The following is a 22,245-nucleotide window of genomic DNA, read 5'->3' on the forward strand; positions in this document are numbered from 1 at the left end:
AGTAGAGGACGAGCACCGGCTTGCATCATGGCTGGCCAGGGAATTCTGGGAGTTGAAATCCAAACATCTTAAAAGTTGCCAAGGTTGAAAATAGGGCCCCAGAACGAGCAACCCCGCCCTCCCACGCTCAAGTGGCCGGTTGCCGTGACTGAACACCCTTTAATCAGCCTTCCCTGCCTTCCGCTGCCCCGCCTTTCTATCAGCGTGTGCGCATGCTCACGCGGCCGTGAAAGAGAAGGAGGGGCGATGGCAGGGCGTGGGCCTTTGGGGAAACGCTTGGTACCAGTGTTGCTAAGCGACGCGTGGTTTGCCGCGCGGCCTATGTGTCGGCTCCCTGCGACTACTTGCGGGAGGGCGCAATTCGCGATGGGCACCGTCGGTGAATTCAGTGAGTCACACTTCATGGGAATTGAATCGGGCGGGCTCATTTTGCTGCTTTCTTCTCCTTTTTCCCCCTCTCACGCCACTTTTGTCAGCAATCCAAGTAGCACGTTTCCAAGTAATGATTATCTAAAGGACTTTAAAAAGCGAGACCCAGACGGTTAACTCTTGCGGTGCCCTAGTCCTTAATTCGGGAAAGGCTTTGGTGGAAGTGGGAAAGCGCTTTGCGCATTCTCTCTCTCTCTTGTCGTAAGTCGAGGATTATGAGGAGTTAATGTGGAATTGGCAAAACTGCTAAGTTTGTTTTGCCTCCACTGTTGCTTCTTCTTGAAAATCTTGTAATTCTAGAAATTCTCTGTAGTCAAAATGTTGGAAGTCAAGGAATGTCCTTATTTTTGTTCCAGTGGTGTACAATTAGAAGTCTCTGAGTATGCTGGGAAGACCCTTTAAGCCTCTGGAAGAGAGGTGAGGTAATACAATGAATAAAAAATCAAAGAGTTGCATAGTATAGTTAAAAAGAATGCATATTTTGCTACAACCCATTAACCACAACTGGAATATGAAGCAGCATTGTAGTACCAGTGCTAAATCAGTGCCCAGGCACCCAGGCTCTCTTCTGGCATTCCTAGTTTATCAGCTCTGCTGGCTCTCAGAGGATGTCCCTGCCCCCCCCCCCCACGCATTTCCCAACACAACATCCCATGCTCCTTACCTGACATTCTGACTCATCCTACTTAACAACCTACCAGTGGTGGGATTCATTTTTTTTTACTATCGGTTCTGTGGGCGTGGCTTAGTGGGCCTGCATCGCTTGGTGGGTGTGGCAGGGGAAGGATACTGTAAAATCTCCATTCCCACCCTTCTCCAGGGGAAGGTTACTGCAAAATCCCCATCCCCTCCCCATCAGCTGGGACTCGGGAGGCGGAGAATAGATGGGGGCGGGGCCAGTCAGAGGTGGTATTTACCGGTTCTCCGAACTACTCAAAATTTCTGCTACCAGTTCTCCAGAACCTGTTGAATACCACCTCTGCAACCCACCCATCTTAGGGTTATGCCACAGGAGTTGCCAAGATTGCCATCACTAAGCAATGACAGAACACTTTACGACTGCATCATGTATGCAGGCAATCCTGGTCCCCATTGCCGTCATAACCCAGGGGTTACCTCTATATGGTCAGTTCTTTATCATCAGGAGTGTGGCTGAGTTGGGTTAACTTGTGAATAGTGGGTCTGTTTTTAATGATGGATATTGTTTCTATGTGTGTTGTTGTTTTTCTACTTTTTGTGACTTTATATTTTGACACTGATAGCAATCCAGAATCATGAGTTTGATGAATGAATGAATAAATAAATATGTAAATATGCTTACCCAATGAGGTCAATGGGAAATAATTAGAAATCAATGTAAGAAGCAACTTTTGGAAAAAAAGGCTGGTATCCTAAGGAAAGTGGGGATTAAAGGTGAAGGAAGTAACCATTTCTCAAGGTTTGAGTATGTTCCTCAATTTTTATTAGACAGGAATAATATAAAAGAGAAAAATGAAGCCAACCAGTGAACCTCTGCCTCGTGAACATAGTACTGAGGCTGTTCTACAGTGCATTTTAAAGGAGTCCACTACTGAATTGGATAGTTTACAATGGCTATCCTACCAAGGTAACAAAAAAATACACTTTCTAGCTTTCACAGTTCTTTATTTTTTTTTATCATGGGATAAGGTGTAGGGATACTTTCATAGTGCTTAAATTATAAGAGGTCACACTCTTGTTTCCTGAAGAAATGGAAAAACAAGATTAAAGGAACTGTAATAAACAGCCTGAACTTCTGCCAAGAAAAGGAAGAGAGCTTTTTGCTAAGTGTCTCAGGTTCTCTTCTTTAAAATGGCAGTTTCTTTTTGTCAAGAAAGGTAGAGGGCTTATGCTGCTGCCCTCTATAAATTAGCTAATCTTCCAGGGAATCATTCTTTTTTCTGTGTCCTCTATTACCATACTTGTAGCCAGAACAAAAATACTACTAGAAAATTCTGGCTAATTATTATACATGGGATAAAATCCTTGTTTAATTAAACAGCTAAACGAGACTATAAAACCATGGCAAATTTGAGCCTTTTGATTTATTTCTCAGTGTAAACCACCCTACATTTCGTCTCTCCTACTACTACGTATATGCATAGCTCTGTAGGGTCAGACATATCAATAGCACCACAGTGCTTCTCAGCAAAGCATTCACTCTTTGTTGGGGGACTATATTTCATTGAATTTGTTGAGAAAATAAAGAAATGCTGGTCCTCGATTTACAACAGTTCATCTAGTGACCGTTCAGTTACGAGAGGACCAAAAAAAGTGACTTATGACCGTTTTTCAGAGTGATGACTTTTGCAGCATCCCCATGATCAGTGTGATCAAAATTCAGATGCTTGACAACTGGTTCATATTTATGACGGTCACAGTGATCACCTTTTGTGACCTTCTGATAAGCAAAGTCAATGGGAAAGCCAGATTCACTTAACTGGGTTACTAACTTATCAAATGCAGTGATTCACTTAACAATTGAGCTAAGAAAGGCCGTAAAATTGGGCGAAATTCACTTAACAAATGTCTCACTTAACAAGAGAACATTTGGACTCAATTGTGGTTGTAAATCAAGGACTACCTATATACCTCACTTTCCCCTTATGGTATTGCGGTTTATTATGTAACATTTTCCTTGGACAAATGGAGGGACAGTTATGTGAGTGGGAACATATTTGATGGAGTGTTGTTCTATTTCTATTTTTTGTATTTTGACATGCAAGTAAGAACTGTTGATGTGATCAATGACTCCTGCTTGCATTTCATTTAGAGGTTTTTTCCCTTTTTTTTTCATTTCAGTGTCAAGTTTACATTAAAATAATGTTGAAGTTTAGGCACATCAAAATCCAAGCTTTCTGTGTAAGATTCCTCTTGAAGTATTCCACCTACAAATATGGTATCCACATAGCACAATGAACGATGGACTGCATTTTCATGTTTCATTTCCTGACAGGCAATGCAGTCAGCATTGAGTTGCAGAGTAAGGAGAGGGGAAATGTGCCCCTTTTCTTCCACAGCATGAACAGTATTTTCAAAACTAAGTAACCATTTGCATAGTTACATGTTGTGCTCAATGATTTTTGAATTGGGGCCATTTTCTTTGCCTACAGGATCTTTAAAAAAGCACAGAGTTGAAGGAAAAATATCAAGAGATGAGAACTGAGTTTTTAACATGGCTTTATACCTATAATACAGCTCTGTCTACTTCCTAGCTTAATCAAGTTACCAGGCCTCTGGATCCAGCTCCTTATATTTTATTTATGCTACTTCTTCTGTTCATTCATTCCTTATCATAAATGAGTTTAATTTCCATCCTGTATATTACTAACATGCAGCTTCAACAAATGGCCATTAAGAAAAAATGAAACTTTTGATCCAAAAAGCTTCCCCGCATCGATTTTATATGCTGATTATTTCATAAACAACCACAGCTGTTTCTGTTTTTAAATAGGTGCTTCCGATCATAATTTTCTGTTTGCAAAGGCTGAACAACTTCTGGAAAAACGAATCAAAGATGGAGAGCCACTGGCATATTTTCTCAAAGGGCAACTTTATTTTGAAGAGGTGAAATTCTACAACTTCTAAAAGAATGTAAAAAATGCTGGAGGGAGACTGCATCAAAAGCATGGATTAAGGACAATTGCATGCTACTATTTTAGAACTCACTTCCCCATGTTGGTGCTTTCCAGAAACGGTAGCATTTATAATTTCCAACTTCAGTGGTCTTAATAGCTGGGGAGTTTGATATTTCCAACATAGTAGAATAGCTTCAAGTGTGAGAAAATAGTTGATTTTAGTGTAATTAAGAATATGGAAAGCTGTCCTACTGGTTTGGTTCACACACTCCTGAATTTGATTAAGAATAATAAGTAAATCAGGCCAGTATGTCTTGCTCAATGGGTTGCAAATACTGATGTGTGGTCTTAGTTTATGCATCCATATTCTAATCCAGGAGTAGACAGCCTGTGGCACTCACTTATATTACTAAAATTTTAATTCCCAAGTATTCCTCACCATTTGTCATGCTTACTTGGGTTGTTGGGTACTGCAAGGATTCCAGTTTGATAGACAATAGGAATCCAGGGTCACATTGCACAGTGTCCCCTTTTTAACACAAAAGCCAATGATCTATTCAACAAATGTGACAAGGATGCTGTCATTCATTGCATAAGAAGCATATAGAACGAAAACAATGGCCTAATTAGTCTGTGCTATTCACAGAGTGGCCAAGGTGATTGGATGCGTGGGTGTAATAACAATCTCCTACTAATATTACCTAGAACTCAGAACGAAGAAGCATGTTTTCTACAACATAGCTTCCAGAATGTCTTCTTCAGTGGACAAATATGCACTGATCTTATTGCAAATGCAGATCCAAGAATTTGGACCCAAGCAATTTACTCTTTTGCAAAGTTTCCATTCAGAAACCTAGTTGCTGTTAGGCTTTTCTTTGTGTTCTGAGGATCTAAGGAATCAGTTATAAATATCTCTTGTAAGCATTTTCTTCTACTTACTATCTTTTCACGTCCTACTGTTGTTTGAATTTGATGAAGTACCTGCATTTAATGCATTTAATTTCAAATTTTAAGATGCATAGTCACTCTTTTAATTATTTTAAATTAAGAATATAATATCTAGATAGGAATGATATTCTGAAAGATTCAGCAGTTTGTAAGATTTACTAGCTGATTTAATCCTAAACATTTGATTTTCTATGTGCCTACTACAGAAACGGTATGAAGATGCATTATTGTATTTTGAACAAAACACGGATTTTCAGTCCATGTATCAGTTGGGTGTAATGTACTACGATGGATTGGGAACTCCTCCAAATGCTGTAAGTTGCAACTAGAAAGTAGATATTCATTAATTTTCATAAATAAATAATATACATAAATTTATTATTCAATAGTAGCACAAATTCTGAACAAGAAAAATGCATATGGAATGAAATTGTGCAAATCTTTTAATTCCATGATTCAGTATATGAAGTTCTGTATTGAAATTCGGCATTTGTTTGCATGTATATTTCTCAGAGTCCTTAGGAATGCAGGCATTTCTTAATTACAGGAAACACAGGAAACACAAAAATGCAGAGATGGAAATCCTAAAGGTGTCTCTTCACTTTACAAATAGCTTTGTATAGAACATGGGAGGTAGCTACAAATCTACAAGATATGAATTGCCTATATGGCATATGCAAAATGCAGAACACCAATGACACTGCGAGAATCTTCTGCATGAATAATCCATTTTGACAACATGACATTGTCAAAAACAGATCATGCCAAACAAATCTTATTTCTTTGACAAAATGACTAAATTAGTGGACTAGTGAAATGCAATGGACATAGTATACTTGGATTTTCAGTAAGGAATTTGATAAATTAGGCCACAACCTACTTCTTGGCAAGCTACAAAAATGTGGGAGATCACCTCAAGAAGGATTTGTAATTGTCTGACAAATCACACTCAATGTGTAGTCCTTAATGGAACTACATTTACATGAAGGAAAGTAAGCAGTGGGGTATCCCAAGGTTCCATTTTAGGTCCAGTCCTTTCCATATCTTCATAAACTAATTAGATGAAGGAATAGAAGGGCAACTCATCAAATTTGCAGATGGCACTAAGCTGGCAGATGGATCTCGACAGACTTGAACTTTAGACCCTATCCAATAAAATAAAATTCAGTGTAGAGAAAAGTACAGTCTTAGGCAAGACAAACAAAAAGTACAGGTACAAATTTGCACAATAGCAGTGGAAGAATTCTTGGAGTCCTGGTGGGTAATCATTTAAATATGAGTCAGTAGTGTGTGGCAGCAGCCAAAAAAGCCAATGCACTCCTAGGATGACTTAACAGAGATAGAATCAAGATCATGTTAAGTACTAGCACCACTTTACAAAGCTTTAGTAAGATCTCACCCGGAATACTGTCTCCAGGTTTGGTTATCACATTATAAAAAAAGTTGTTGAGACTTTGGATAAAATGCAAAGAAGAGCAATAAAAATGATAAGGGCCTGGAGACTAAAACATATGATAAACGGTTGCAGAAATTGGGTATGGCTAGTCTAATGAAAAGAAGGATCAGGGGTGACACAATAGCAGTGTTCCAATATTTGAAGGGCTGCCACAAAGAAAGGGGATCAACTTATTTCCCAAAGCAAAGACAAGAAACAATAGATGGAAGCTAATCAAAATGGGTTCCAACCTAGAACTAACAAGAAATTTCCTGACAGTGAGAATAATCAACCAGAAATTGGGAATCTCCATCACTGGAGGCTTTTAAGAAGAGACTGGACAGCTATTTATCTGAAAGGGTAAAGTGTTTCTTGCTTGAGGAAGTGGTTAGACTCTTGACCTCCAAGGTCTCTTCTAACTGTGATATTCTCTTCTCTTCAGGGACTAAGTTGTGTTCATTTATGGATCCTCAAATTACCTATTTTTCAAATGTTTAATAAATGTATGCCTTGAGATTATACAGTTGCCAATTAACTACACTAAGCAGTCAATTGTTTTTAATAATGAAAATTCAAGGGACGTGCTTTTCTTTCCCAAGAAATATATGACTGCAGCTGAACTATGTCTTCCTTGTCATTTTTATTATTGAATAGACTTGTCTTAAATTGGAGTGAATGTTAGATTAAAAACTAATATACATACCTGTCATAAACATGGCTGTAAAGTTAAGTTCATGATGTGAAATCCAAAACATCATGCTTTGTTATAGTTGGAAAAACTGTCTATTCAAATGACTTATTTGTTTTAGAGTGTATACTAGAGTGTACAGTTAAGTTAACTGTCAGTGTAGATCTATGTAGACAATGGGTTAGGTTTCAGAGAGAGCATGATTTGAATCATAGCTATCTGCAGGAGCCAGCTCCTTTTGTCAGTGATGAAAGCAGCATTACAGCATCACACAACACATTTTGCCCTCTTTGTAGTCTCACAATACATGTAAAAAGGGGCTAGCTTGTGTCACTATGCTGCCACTTTCATCACTACCCCCTGGAAATCATTGTTTTCAAAAGTAGTGAGGCCAAAAAAGGGATTTCCACACAATTTTTTGTGCAATAAAGAAAGCAAAGATTCTGAGTAACAGAGATCTATTTCTCTGTGACTTGATGATAGAGATGATGACTGCTTGAATATATTTGGATCCCTGTAGGCATCTATTAGTGTAAATGATAAGTTTAAACAAGTGGTTTATGAAAACCTATGAGAGGCAACCATCTCTAAACTTATAGGCCACAAAGCTTAAGGTGAATCTGCCAAGGTTTTTGTAAATTCAAAGCCACGAATGGCAGAGGACAGATTTGAGATTACTATTAATATGGAAAACTTTCCCCAGCTGGCTTAAAATGTATTTTGTTAGGGTAAGGTAAAGTTAAAGATTCCCCTCGCATGTATTTGCTAGTTGTTCCTGACTCTAGAGGGTGGTGCTCATCTCCGTTTCAAAGCTAAAGAGCCAGCACTGTCCAAAGATGCCTACAGAGACTCTGTAGTCTCTGTAGTCATGTGGCCAGCATGACTAAACGCTGAAGGCACACAGAGCGTTATTACCTTCCCACCAAAGTGGTCCCTATTTTTCTACTTGCATTTTTTATGTGCTTTCGAACTGCTAGGTTGGCAGAAGCTGGGACAAGTAATGAAAGCTCCGTTATACGGTGCTAGGGATTCGAACTGCCGAACTGTCAATCTTTCTGATCGACAAGCTCAGTTTCTTACCCACTGAGCCACCGGCAACCCCGTTTTGTTAGGGTAGCAATAGCTTAATTTTCAAAGCCAGACCATTATGATTTTCTGAAATGAAAAGTCCTTTTTATAAAAGCTCATTTATACAAGATTTCTTGCTTTGAATTTCGATAATTGTTGCTAAAGATTATACTGCTTTGTAATTGAAATAGCAACATCACTTGAAATTTTATACCTCTTCATAGGGCTGTGATGGCAAAACTATGGCACATATGCCACCGGTGGCACGCAGAGCCCTCTCAGCAGGCACGCAAGCCATCTCCCCAGCTAAGCTCCAGTGCGCATGCGCGCGCCTCCTGCTGGCCAGCTAGTTTTCGGGTCTCTGCCATGCATACGCAGGGCGCATGCCGGAGACGTGTGTGTGGGGTCGCACATGCATGCATGGGGTGTTGCTTGCCAGGGTAATTGTGCATGTGCAGGGCTGGGAGGAGCGCAGGAGGGTCATGCATGCATGTGCAGGGGTTGTACATGCATGCATGGAGCGGCATGCATGCGTGGGGATGATGCACAGGAGAGTCACACACATATGTGGGGGGGGGTTGGGGTCCATGTGGGGGGGATTCACACATGTATTGCATTATGGGTGTTTTTGGCACGCGACGACAAAAAGATCAGCCATCACTGTCATAGGACATTACAGCCCTCTCTAAGCAGTTTATAGAGTCAGCATATTGCCCCAAAAATCTGGGTTCCTCATTTTACCGATCTCTGAAAGATGGAAGGCTGAGTCAACCTTGAGCCGTTCAGAATCAAACTGACATATCATATTTTTCAGAGTATAAAATTCACCTTTTTCCCTCAAAAAAGAGGTTGAAAATCTGGGTGTGTCTTATACACGGAATACAGCATTTTGTGCCTCCCAACCCCCCACTCCCTTCACCAAAATGGCTGTGCATAGCCTTTAAGAGCCTTGCAGAGTGCTCCTTGGGACTGGGGAGAGCAGAAATGAGCGAAAAATAGGCCATTTTTTGCTCAATTTGGGCCCCCAGCCCCCAGGATCACTCTATAAGCCTCCTAAATGCTATGCATGCCCTATTTTTTTGACAAAAATGAGTCCATTTTTTGCTCATTTGGGGGGATCCTCTGGGTTTCAGCTCAATATAAATTGCTGTTGGCATCATATCTCCATCAATTAAATGTTGTAACATTTCATCTCAAACAACAGACCCTTTCATTACTTGGTCTGAATGCAAGTGGGCTGCTTGTTCACAAGTGATTCATGTCTTGACAGGATCACTTATTCTTTGCTTTGGTTCACCTGTAGAAGAAAGGAGTTGAATATATGAGGAAGATTCTCGACTCTGACTCCCCTAAAGCAAGACATTTAAAATTTGCTGCTGCATACAACCTTGGCCGAGCTTACTATGAAGGACGTGGGACTCAATTTTCTGAAGAAGAAGCTGAAAGGTAACCTTTCTTTATAATGCATCCATGTATGGGCATATCAGCCTGATAATTTTGGAGCAAACTATAATAATATAGTCTGAGCCATGATTTCAGCATAAATGTCCCCATTTTGAGGCATCATCCTTGGGTGCTTCTAGATGGAGAAGTGTGTTAACAATTAAAATAAGTTCACGGCTGTTGTTCCAATTTGATGTCAATGCATGGATAAGAGACTAGTGCTCTTCCCAGTGATGTTGAACTACAACACCCAAAATGCTTTAGCATTGGTTATGCTGGGTGGGATTGCTTAGTTACAGTTTGATGACTTTTGAAGAACTGTTAAGTTCATCTCATCTGAGAAGCTTCCACATGGCTATGAATGAAAAAAGGAATAATCTAATCACATCACTGTTGCTATTGTTTTCTAGATTATGGTTTATTGCTGCAGATCATGGGAACCCAAAAGCAAGTGTAAAGGCTCAGAGTACACTTGGAATGTTGTATTCAGCAAATGCTAAGGATCTTAAAAAGGTAGCTTTGTCTTTGGGGTAGTTTTATTCCAAGCCCTGCATCCAACTGACCAATTGAAGTCTCTTTCCATTTGGAAATGTAAAGAAGAGGCAGCAAGATTTTTGGAAAATCTACAGAACTACAGAGACCCAATATAATATAGTGATTAAGGAGTTGGACCAGAACTGGAGAAACCCAGGGTTAATCTACCATCAGCCACAGACTCTCACTGGATGATTTTGGGTCAAAGGCTCAAACAACATTCTTGAGTGATTTATCTTTTTTATCTACTGGCTAAAAAAAAAATAGTACTATGTTTCACTGTTGTTTTAAGACCTAAACAAAATATCTGGCAGCTTGGAAATAGAATTATGTGTATAAAAAACATTACATTTATTTTAAGTTGCAAATATGGTATCTCATTTTTCAGAATAATGAAACAGGATTATTTTCTATCTAAACAGCACAGGCAACTGCTAAAGAATGTAAGCTACATATATAGTATCACTGCCATTTTGAAGATTGACAATTTCATATTTCTGGGTAGCTACAGAGGCAGTTACTAAACCTGAAGCATAATCCTTGGCTCTGCATCTATTAATCCACATAGCTTGAATATAGCAAAAATCTTTTTCTTCTTCCCGCCCAAATGATTTTTGGAAAATTGTTTTTCTGCAGGCATTCTTTTGGCACTCAGAAGCTTGTGGGAATGGAAGCTTGGAATCTCAAGGCATCCTTGGGATTATGTATCTTCACGGACATGGCGTACGTCATAACTTGAAGGCTGCTTTGGAGTGCCTCAATCAGGCATCAGATCGAGGAAATGTCTATGCTAAAGGCCATTTGGTGGAGTATTATTACAAAAGAAAATGTTTTATAAAAGCGGCCGAGTTTGCCAAAAGGTGAATTTTTAGTTAGTTCTTCAAGGGCAAGCTAAATTCACCAGTACTTATGTGGGTAGACTACTGAATATTTGCATCTAATTGGCAAGAGTTCAGCATATGTATTTCAGATGCTATGTGATATGTATATTATTTAAAAATAATGCATTATTAAAACTAAACATTTTTAAATCTCTCCTGTTATATAAAGATTTTTTTTATATAACAGCTTTTCATATCTATGAGCAATTAGTAATTGCTATTCTTTTACACTACATTAATTCTGAATATATATAACTACCGTATTTTTTGGAGTATAAGACGCATCACAGTATAAGACACACCGAGATTTTAAAGAGGCAAATTAAAAAAAATACTTTTTGCACTCTGCAGACCCCCCAAAATGGCCCATTTTTTGTGAAAACGGGCCCATTTTTTGTCAAACAATGGGCATGAATAGCCTTTAGGAGGCCTGTAGAGTGCTCCTGGGGGGTGGGGTGGGATAGAGCAAAACCAAGCAAAAAACAGGCCCATATTTTGTCAAAAAAAAGGACATGCATAGCCTTTAGGCAGTTTATAACGTGCTCGGGGGGGGGGGAAATTGAGCAAAAAACAGCCCATTTTTCGCTCATTTCTGCCTTCCCCAGCCCCCAGGAGCACTCTGGAAGCCGCCTAAAGGCTATACATGGCCATTGGGTTTTGGGAGGCCAAAAAAAGCTATTCAGTGAATAAGACGCACCCAGAGTTTCACCCTCTTTTTTGAGGGAAAAAGGTGTGTCTTATACTCTGAAAAATACGGTACATAAAAGTATAGGCAGTCTTCGACCTTATGACTATTCGTTCAGTTACGATGGTGCTGAATGATTGGTGATTATGACCAGTTCTTGAAGATCTTGCCATCTGAATACCTCCATAGTCACATGATCAATCTGGGTACCTGACAACTTAATACTGGTGGCAGCACCTGTCATCACCTGATCATAATTTGCAACTTCTCTGTTTTCTTTTTAATGTTAATGTCATTGAAAGGTTTCAAAAGAAAAAGAAAAAATAATATTATCTAAAATAAAGTAAGAAGGAAAAATAAGAAATTAGATATTAAGAAAAATCTAAAGTGTAAAAAGGAAAAAAATAGAATAAAAAAGATAAAGTGGCTTCTGATCTTGTTACAGTAGTTGTAAGTACAGTACAATTGTATATTTATCTCTTTCTCTAAGTTACCTTGTGACTCTCTTCTTTCTACAATGTATCCTATCGAATTATCAAAATCATAGATCACAAGTCGTTCTACGAGGGACCACCCTATAACATTATCCGGAAGCTTCAGATGGTGCTGAATGCAGTGGTGCAGGCAGTTATGTGCACTCCTAGAACATGTTACAAGTCTGCTCCATAAGCTGCATTGGCGGCCAGTTTGCTTCCAGGTCCAATTCAAGGGGCTGGCTCCCATCATCTATCCATCCAATTTATTTGCTACCTATCTCACAGTGGGGCTACTCTAGGCAGTTTACAATAATAAAAAGAAATGAAAAGAATGTAAATAGAACAAGATAACAAATGTATTGTAGCTATTTTCTTTTCTCTAATAAAACATGTTAATTTGGCCATCTCAGCAAGTTATGGTACTGTATGTTCACAAACTATTTATGCATTGTAGATGTTGCCAATAATCTTGGGGTAAAGATCATTTATAAAAACAAAGTTATGGTTTTTCCCCAAACTTTTTTATCCTTCAATCCCAAGTCAATGTGGAGTTCTAACACACTTCCCCAGCAGGGAAGATTGCTAGGTGCTGGGTAAGTCTTTCCCACCTGCGCACTCTCCCCAGTCCCCCTGCGCTTGCACCCCACAGGCCACTTGCACTTTCCCCCCAACCTTTATTGTGCTTCCCTTGCACCCTTGTACACCTTCCTTGACCTGTGCTGCCTCCCGTGCATTCCCCCGCACCCTCCACAACCCATGCAATACCTCTCTTGCATCCTCAAACTGTCTCCGACCACTGCAGTGTCAGTTGCTCACACTTTCTCCCACCTTGCTCTGCTTCCCTTGTACCTTCACATACCCTCCCCAACCTGTGCTTCTCATGAACCCTCTACCCCTTCCCTATATCTCCACAAATCCCTCACTTTATCCCCCACCTGGAAGCAGCCAGTCACTTTCCTGCCTGGGACTTGCAACTTCCTGCTGAATTCCCCATTGAGCTTGGGTGTGGAAAGCAGGAAGTTGCTTCACGTAACAATTGTAGAATTCAATTAATGACTGCAACTGGGACTATAATCACTAGGCAACATGGTTGTGCTTTACAGATGCATTGCTTAATGACAGCAATTCCAGTCCAATTGCCATCATAAGTCAAGGACTACCTGTTCATTATAAACCATGGCATATTTTGGTATGACCTGTTAGACTTTTATACAAAAAGTCGGCAAAAATGTTCTTATTAATTATTTGAATTATACTTTTATGTTCTGAAATTACTAATTTTTAACCTTATGGTGCATTTCCAAATAGAGTAACCGAAAATGACAATGTTGAAAAGATAGCAGAGGAAACAGATTGTCTTCCTTTTTACATAAGCAGAGGACTTGCAATGGCTTCTTTCTACTTGGCCAGATGCCTCCAGCTTGGCCGAGGAACCCAACAAGATTTAACAGCTGCTAACAAATATTATTCTAAGGTAAGGGGGGGCTCTATCTTTTTAATTGGATGTGAGTGTACTTCCATAAGTTTACTGTTAGACTTGTCTCTGATATATGAAACAGAATTATACATGAAAATGGGGTGTTGGTTCTTACCTGATACGCCCCTTCTCGAGGCAGGTGGAGATAGCGGTCATGCACGGGTTAACTCAGTCAGTAACCAATAGAACTGAGTCTACCAAAGTGATATCATCGCCTCAGAGGAGTGTCCTCCCGCTCTTGTGACGAAGGAGATAAGTAGACTGCTGTGCGTTAGTCGACTGCTTTCAATCCTCCGAAACTCTAGCCTAGCTCCAGAATTCCCTCTGTGAACTAGGCCAGGAACCAAAGGGTGGAGATGACCGCTGTCTCCAACTGCCTCGAGAAGGGGCGTATTAAGTAAGAACCAACGCCCCATTCTCCAACGTTGGTGGAGACAGCAGTCATGCATGGGACATCCCAAAGCTGGGCATGTCCCCGAGTGGGAATGAGACTGGGCTAGGAGCTTAAAGAGGGAAGAACTTGAAGCACCCACTGTCCAAATGCCGCATCCGCCGATGCGTATCTGTCCATCTTATAATGGTGGATAAAGGAATTGCGGGTCACCCAGGTGGCTGCTTTGCAGATCTGTTCCACTGAGGCCTGCCTTGTCCACGCTGCTGATGTAGCGAGTGGAATGCATCGTGATTTTGGATGAAGGTGTGAGGTGATTCATCAGGTAAGATCTAGTTATGGTTGACTGGATCCAGCATCCAACCATAGATGGAGAAGCCTTTAGACCCTTGTTTGTGGGATGGAAAGACATAAAGAGTGCTTCGGCACACTTAAAGACAGTCAGAGACCGATGAAAGGCCAAATTGACCTTTGGGACAAAGGTGGGATCAAGTCGAAGGACCATGCGGTCTGAGTGAGAAGTACACAAGTCGGGATGGATGGAAAGGGCCGCCAATTCTGAGACCCGTCATGCGATAGCCACCAGAAAAGTTGTTTTCAATGTGAGGTGATGCAGGGAGGCCGACCTAAGAGGCTCAAAGGGTGGTCCAGTGAAAAAGTCAAGGACTTTGGTTAGATCTCATGAGGGGAAGTGGTGAATGACAGGAGGGCAGAGATTAGACACGCCCTTAATGAAGTGGCATACATGAGGGTGCAAGGAGAGAGGCTCATCCCGGTGAAGAGAGAACCGAAGAGAGAGCCGACACCTGCCTCCGTAAGGTGTTAGGCCCAAGTCCTTTATATAGTCCCTGTTGCAGGCTCCAAAACCTAGGGAAACGAAGCCTCCAGGGGCGAAACCTCTTTAGAAAGGCATCATGTGCTGAAAGTCTGCCATGTTGATTCGTAGATTCTATTAGTGGCCGGGTGTCAAGAAGCCTGAATAGTTTGAATTACAGTCTCAGAAAGGTTTGCCGCTCTCAAGACCTCCCACTCAGCCTCCATGCGGTTAGGCGGAGCCAAGATAGGTCAGAATGGTGGATGGATCCCTGGTGAAGAAGGGATGGTATCAGGGGAAGACACCACTCTGGGCCCACTAAGAGGTTGAAGAGGTCCGCGAACCATGGACGGTGCGGCCAATGGAGGGCGAGTAGGATGAGCTTGGCCTCTTCCTCTATCATTTTCTGAAAGACCCTCTGTATCAGGGGGAAGGAAGGGAAGGCGTACAGGAGACCATGGGGCCACCTGCATCGTAAGACACCCGTCTCTTCCGTGCCTGGTGTCGTGTAGCGAGACAGGTACCTGGGCAGTTGATTGTTGGATGCCATTGCGAAGAGATCTAGCACCGGGGTCCCGTACCTGGTCGACAGCTGTTTGAAGATGTGACAGTTGAGGGTCCACTCTGCAGGATCGGTTGTTGTGTGGCTCAACCAGTCTGCTGTGGTGTTGTTGGAGCCCGAGATGTGTTTGGCATGGAGGGAGAGAAGGTTGACTTCTGCCCAGATCCCTAGGTGAAAGATTTCATGAGGGAAACTGCTCTCGTCTTCCCTGGCGGTTGACATGTGCCTTGGCTGTTGTGTTGTCTGTCCGAATTAGCACATGTGTGTTGCAAACTGAAGACTGGAACAGAAGGAGAGCCAGATGGATGGCCCTCAACTCTAGCCAATTCATACTGTGGGAAAGTTTGGAATCGGACCAGAGACCCTGAGCTATCTGATCCTCCAGGTGAGCGCCCCAACCCATCAAACTCACGTCCATCATAACTACAAGATGAGGTGGTTTCCTGAAGATGGACCTCTGAGAGATGGCCGGGGAGATCCACCAGTCCAGAGAGTGAAGGACCTCTGGAGTCAACCTGACTTTTGCTAGGGAACAGCTGCTGTTGGTCTTCTGGAATGGCAGAAGAAACCACTGGAGGCAGCGGCTGTGAAGCCGCGTCCAAGGACGATGGAGAAGCAAGAGACCATCTTCCCCAGCAGTTGAGACAGCTGGAGAAGAGAGGCCTGCTGTCTCCTCCATACCTTGAAGTCTAAGTCCCTGAGGCTGATCTGTCATTCCCAAGACAGGAAGACCTTCCCCTGAGCGGAGTCGATGAGAGCTCCCAAGTGCACTAGATGAGAGGTGGGAACAAGGTGATTTTTCTCCCGATTGATGGAGAATCCCACCTCCTGAAGCACCTGCAAGGTGTCGAAGATCCCGCAGGGCCTGGTTGCATGATCTGGACAACAGGAGGATGTCGTCCAGGTAGCAAAATATCCGAATGGGTCTTGCACGTAAGTGGGCTTCTACGGCTGACAGGAGCTTGGTGAAGACTCTTGGGGCTGATGATAGCCCGAAGGGAAGGGCCCGATACTGAAAGTGACAGCCCACATAGACAAATCAGAGGAACCATCTGTGTTGTTTGTGAATGGGTACGTGGAGGTAAGCCTCCGTGAGATTCACTGATGTGAGGAGATCATGTCTGCGCACACTCTCTAGGATTGATAGGAGAGAGTGCATTTTGAATCTCCTGTACCTGATGAATCGATTTAAGAATTTGAGATCAAGGATCGCTCTCCAGCCCCCCCCCCCCCAAGACTTTGGTACGGTAAAAAGACGAGAGTAGAACCCTTGTCCCACCTGGCACAGGTTGAATGGCGTGAATGAGGAGCAGATGATGGATGGCCTGCTTTACTAGGAGCCTCTTTTGAGGATCCCTGGATATGGGGCACGGGACAAAGTGGTTCGGAGGGCTGGAGCACAAGTCCAAGAGAAGGCCCAATCTGATCGTGGACCTGACCCATGTGTCATTGGTGATGTCATCCCAACGATCCGCGAAGGTCGACAGACGTCCCCCTATGGGGAGATCTTCCAGGCAATCACTTCTGCCTCTTGTAGGATCGGTTGGTATTGTCCCTGAATGACTTTCTGGGCTGGAATCTCTGGCTGTTTCTACCTGACCTGTTGGAAAAGGAAGGGCTCTGTCTGGGGGGAGCCTGACCTTGCGGACGGGAGCTGGAGTAACCCCCGTCCTGACCCCAAAAGGGCTGCCTGCGATAAAAGGATTGACTGCGGCCCTCTTGTTTCTTAGTGGCTGGCTGCAAGACCTTCCGCTTATCTTTGGATTCTATCAATAGAGGATCCAATGGTGCCCCAAAGAGAAGGGGTGAAGAATAGGGAGAGGCGGCTAGCTTCCACTTGGCACGGGCTTCCGCCTGCCACTGCTTTAGCCAATGCAGGCGACGAGTGGAGATGCAGGATGCTATGGCCTTGGACGCAAAATGGGCCGTGTCCAAGGAAGCATCTGCAGTGTATTCTAGGGCTGCCTTTATTTTGTTAATATCCCTGCGAGCCCTAGAATCCCTGGCCGAAGCCTCGCCTGGAGTTGCCTTAGCCATAAGAGAGCAGAGCCACTAAAGAACGAAGCAGAGGTACCCGCCCTAATGGCCCAAGCCGAGGCCTGGTGACTCTTGACCAGAATTTGTTCTATTCTCTTGTCTTCGGGGCGAAGAGCATCCTCAGGAGCTGCTGAGGCTGCGTTAGAAGAAGAAAGGCCAATTATAGGTAAGTCGATAGAAGGTACCTCTAAAGCCTTGGTGAGTTCCGGTCCCACATTATACAGGCACTTGTCCAAGGTATTGGAGAGGGGACCTGTACCTGGTGATGCCCATTGGTTCTGGACCACGTCTATGAAGATTCTGGGAGACGGAATCACCTCCTTTTCCACCTTAGGCTGGATGAAGAAGGGGTCAGTAGTGTCTGCCTTGTCCACTTCCATTCCTTGAGGTGCTTTAGGGGAAGGGATGCCAGCGATCCTCTTGGCCTTAAAGAGGAGAGAGTGAAAGACAGCAGGTTTGAACAAACTGACAAATGCAGGTGGGTCGGGGGGGGGAAGACCCTCGTCTTCCGAGAGATCTGAATCTCTTGCCGGACGTTCCTCTTTGCCAAAAACCGAAGGGTGACTGGACGTACCAGGGAGCTCATGTGATGAAGAAGCCAAGAGATCACCATCCCTGGGTTTGGAACCAGAAGAAGAAGAAGCAGACCTGCGTGGAGTAGAGTGGTTAGAAGACCTATGTTTAAAGGCAGCTGCTATGCCACATTCAATAGCCTCAGATATCATGTCTGCCATACCAGGTGAGTAAGAGTGGCGGCGGTGGGGAGGAGGGGAAATTTCCTCTTGGTAGAGGGGCTCCTCATCCGGAGTGATGCTCCTGCCATCCTCAGATTCATCCCCACTGCAGGTGAAATCGCCTGAGCCCCTGGCATCCTCAGGTTGAATGATGGATGCAGCAGGGGAGAGGTCATCCTCCGAATCAGAGGATAAATCAGGAGGAGGACTAGGCTGAGAAGGCCTCTGGGCCTGAAATAGATGGGATTCAGCATGGCTGGTCTTGGCTTTGGCCCTGCTGGGAAGAACCTGGGTGGCACTGTCCTTTGCCTGTGGCTTGGCTACACCCCTATGGGTCTCCCTGGGGACCTTGGGAGACGGATCCATGGGGGAGGTTTCTGGGGCAGGCCTGCATTTGTGGGTCCCAGAAGAAAGGGTCTCGTTGGTGGGCAGAGGCACTTGTGGCTCAAGGCCAGGAGATGAGGCCATGGTCTGTACTCATGACTCCTTGAAGTTCCCAAAATGGCCACCGGAGATCTTTGTGCCAAAACAAAATGGTCACTGAGGCTACAGAGCGTATGGGCCAGGCGCCAGAAGGTAGCTGAGGCTGCAGAATGAGGGCGTTGAAGGCTCTGCAGAGAGGCCATGGAGGTCAAGGGGAGCCGCAGCAGTGATCCGGTGAGGCGGGAGCGCTGAGGGGCGGTGGCATGTAGCGGCAGCAGCTGGCGGCTCTTGCGGCTGCTGGCGGCGCTTGGAAGCGGCTGCGGGCTTGGTGACACAAGGGAAAGGCCTGGAGGCCAGCAGAGGCGGCAGCGCTGAGCAGAGCCTCCAACGGCTGTTGCTGAGAGGCGCTGCTTGCAGGAGAGCCTCTGAATTGCCGGTAAGCTCAGGAGGCAGAAGCCTCAAAAAAGCCCTGGTGAGTCTCACCAAGAAGCCCGAGGGCTAATTGAGAGACTTAGCTCTGAGGGGCTATCTACTGATTCCTTCCAATTTGGATGTAATTTAGGTGAAATTTAGAAAAATATCCAAATAAAGGTAATTATAATATCTATTAAAGTTGAGGAGAAAGTTGAGGAGATTAAAGTTGAGGAGAAATATTAAATATTAAAGTTGAGGAGAAATATCCAAATAAAGGTAATTATAATATCTATTAAAGTTGAGGAGAAAGCAGTTAGCACAGCCAGTTCGGATTGAACTGAGTCTAAAAGAGCGGGAGGACACTCCTCTGAGGCGATGACATCACTTTGGTAGACTCAGTGCTATGGTTACTGAGTTAACCCATGCATGACCGCTGTCTCCACCAACGTTGGAGAATTAAACCGTTTATAACATATCTGAAAAGAACTAATAAAAATGTTATTCAATTATCCAATTGACTTACTTGAGGCAAGTTAGGTTTGGGCGCATTTCTTTTTTACTGCCACTTGATGTGGAAGATTTCAAAACCTACTTTAAGATAGATGGTACAGACATAATCATACAAATTCTAAATAAATACTCTTACTATTCATGTGGTTATCAAAGGCATGTATACTCTACAGCCAGCACTATTGCTGATTTGAAGCTTGGGGAATACCAGTTTCTGAATAAGTCTACCATATTCCCAGGTTCATATATTCCCTGCCTTCTCCACTTCTATTTTTAGATTAATTTAACTATATGGAGGCTTCACTTATTAATCTTAAAATTATTGGGAACAAAATAGTTTTATAAGCTACGGCTTGAAGCTGGCTTATTAGTAAGTATAGTTAACATCACTCACTTTTTCTCCAAGCTCAGTCCACATGGCAAGCTGCAAATACTCAAAAATGAAGCGAAAGCATTTGAATCTCTTGAAAGATTATATGAAGGGAATGTGCTAAACTAGGTCAAGCTATGATTTAGTAGTATTCTTGACTCAGCTCCTTGTTCGTGTTTCAATTTTTAAAAAATTAAGTATCTCTGACTGAAATTTGATATTTTCTTTGGAATAAATGTGAACATCCTCTATAAATAATTTTTCTTTTACAAACATCAAATAAAATAACCAATTGCCAGTCTTCATTGTAAGTACAGCAATAATGCAGTGAATTTATAATCCAAGAATAGTAATAACAATGCTTTTAATATTGTTACATACTGTATGTGCCTATCCTAGGTTCCTGGGAACCTAGGATAGGCAGTATTATTCTGATAAATGGACAAAAAAGCCAAATCCAGTCTACACATCTGTAATTAAAGAGTTTAGTTTAACTTTTTCTGTGATAGTTGTTCTATATGGGAAAGCTACCTTGCCATATTAGTTCATCTTGAGAGATTAAAAAAAGGAAATAGAAGATTAAGGAGATCAAAAGTTGTTGCTTTTAGTTTAATAATTTTTAGTTTAACGATTTAACTCAAGGAAGCTTAGGAAACAATCTCTAGTAGCACAGTGACCTTGTAGAAGACACACAAGATCAATTTCCTTTTTTAGAATATTTTTTTGTCTGTCTTTAAAGGCATGTCGATTGGATCCTGCTTTAGCTTCTGATCTTGAGTTGACTGCAAATCATGGGAGAATTTAGAATATTATTTCGCTGAATCTAAACAACATGTTTCTTCCAGGTTCTGATTAATGTGAAGAAACTTTTGTCTTCCTTATTCTACATTCAGAGTAATGCATATAAATTTCGTTCAGTAAAGTTATACCATTACTTTGTAAAGTTATTCTTCAATTCTGTTAATATAATAAAAATTGATTGATGATCATTGAGTACATTTCTAAAGGCATTTGCAATCAGCTATCCTTGGTTAAGGCGGTGCACTATGTCAATACTCTGCCTTACATAATATTTCTTGTGATCCTTTGTAGTTATAATGAAAGAGTGGCTACCCTCTCCAAAGAAAAAGAAAGCCTCTAGTCCCTGCCTTAAGTATAAATTCTGCCATAATCATGAGGTTTAGAGAATGCAATTCTCTTGGGTTTCTCAAAACTGATTTCAATTAGAACTGATTTTCTATATAGAACGAGATAAGGGATAAAGAAAAAGCATAAACACACTTCAAAGAAAACAAACAATATATTCATTAACTTAAACCAGATTCTTTCATACACTGCTAAAGAATACAAATCACTATAAGTAATCCTGCACATGACATCTTCAGATGCTGAAGAAAATGACAGAAAAATACAGAAAACCTATTATTTATTCATGATGCATTGTCAGGTTGGACACAAACAAAAGGAAAATGTGGGCAGTCTATTGCATGGCTTTTCACAGTTTATATGGATTCTGTCTTCTAGGTTAAAAAAAGTGGTTCCAAAAAAACCCCAGGAAAACCTTGAGTATATGTCACATCAGAGTGCTTTCAGTTTGTGAATATCAAAGTGCCAGGAATTCTTCAGTTATAACTACTTAGCTATACTGCCTAAGATGATATAGTTTTAACAAGTTGTATACTGATTTAGTAGGCTTATGTCACAATAATTATTTTTGTTTACTATAAAATGTATGAAAAAAGTTTGCCCAATATATATAAAAACATTTCATTGCACATTAGAAAGAACACTAAATTAGCAGTGTACACATGTATAACTAATTTAAAAAAGACCCTTGGGACTGGCGTCCCCTTGGGTACATCCAGCCGAAACAGCTTCCATGGATCGCCATAAATTTCCATGGAAGTCGCCTATACCCACGTTGGGTGAAGAGGCGTCGAGTGAGTGAGTGAGTGAATTTAAAAAATAAATTTAAAACATCCTTTGAAAGCTCTGACTTCCTAAAACATTCTTCCATAGTTGCTGAAAAAGTATTTGAGTTTTTTTGCATATAATTAAATCAATATCTGCTATTAGACCATTTGAATAATTACTTGAAATCAGTAAGCCCTGAAATTCATGGGAGATACAGGTTACCAATGGTGATATATAGGTAATACATGTTAGAAGAAACGTAGATTATAATTCAGGCCTTTATGCATTGGATCATTAATTAACCATAATATGCATTGCAACACATCTGTGTATTTAAAATCATAGCATAAGATTCATTGCTGTTAAAAAGAACAAGCTAATTTTCCTAATGTGTGAATTGTTAGGATTCTTTTAAA

At 41.9% G+C, this 22,245-nt stretch overlaps 1 protein-coding gene across 4 annotated transcripts; it reads left to right on the forward strand.

The window, feature by feature from the left end:
* The first annotated feature begins 49 nt into the window (after nucleotides 1-49).
* LRP2BP (LRP2 binding protein) lies at nucleotides 50-20,904 on the forward strand. 4 transcript variants are annotated; one of them, XM_087724519.1, is made up of 10 exons: nucleotides 50-388; nucleotides 786-846; nucleotides 1,897-2,035; nucleotides 3,902-4,014; nucleotides 5,180-5,287; nucleotides 9,468-9,610; nucleotides 10,018-10,120; nucleotides 10,778-11,001; nucleotides 13,492-13,657; nucleotides 20,655-20,904. In XM_087724519.1, the coding sequence occupies exons 3-10, from the start codon at nucleotides 1,921-1,923 to the stop codon at nucleotides 20,718-20,720; spliced, it is 1,038 nt and encodes a 345-aa protein (XP_087580645.1). In that variant the 5' UTR covers nucleotides 50-388; nucleotides 786-846; nucleotides 1,897-1,920; the 3' UTR covers nucleotides 20,721-20,904. The 4 variants fall into 4 exon arrangements, with proteins under 4 accessions (XP_087580645.1, XP_087580647.1, XP_087580646.1 ...); XM_087724521.1 differs by having other exon boundaries at nucleotides 1,901-2,035; XM_087724520.1 differs by lacking the exon at nucleotides 786-846.
* The last annotated feature ends 1,341 nt before the right edge of the window (nucleotides 20,905-22,245 follow it).

The sequence above is a fragment of the Thamnophis sirtalis genome, unplaced genomic scaffold (genome assembly GCF_051295495.1).
Source record: "Thamnophis sirtalis isolate CommonGarterSnake01/CBP01778 unplaced genomic scaffold, rThaSir2_p1.2 scaffold_10, whole genome shotgun sequence".
Taxonomy (NCBI): Eukaryota; Metazoa; Chordata; class Lepidosauria; order Squamata; family Natricidae; genus Thamnophis; species Thamnophis sirtalis.

Bases quoted from the DNA above. Each gene is read 5' to 3' on its own strand.
- LRP2BP (XM_087724519.1), top strand. From the start codon at position 1,921: ATGAAGCCAACCAGTGAACCTCTGCCTCGTGAACATAGTACTGAGGCT. The intron at 2,036-3,901 runs GTAACAAAAAAA...GTTTTTAAATAG, and splicing joins ACAATGGCTATCCTACCAAG to GTGCTTCCGATCATAATTTT. The intron at 5,288-9,467 runs GTAAGTTGCAAC...GTTCACCTGTAG, and splicing joins TGGGAACTCCTCCAAATGCT to AAGAAAGGAGTTGAATATAT.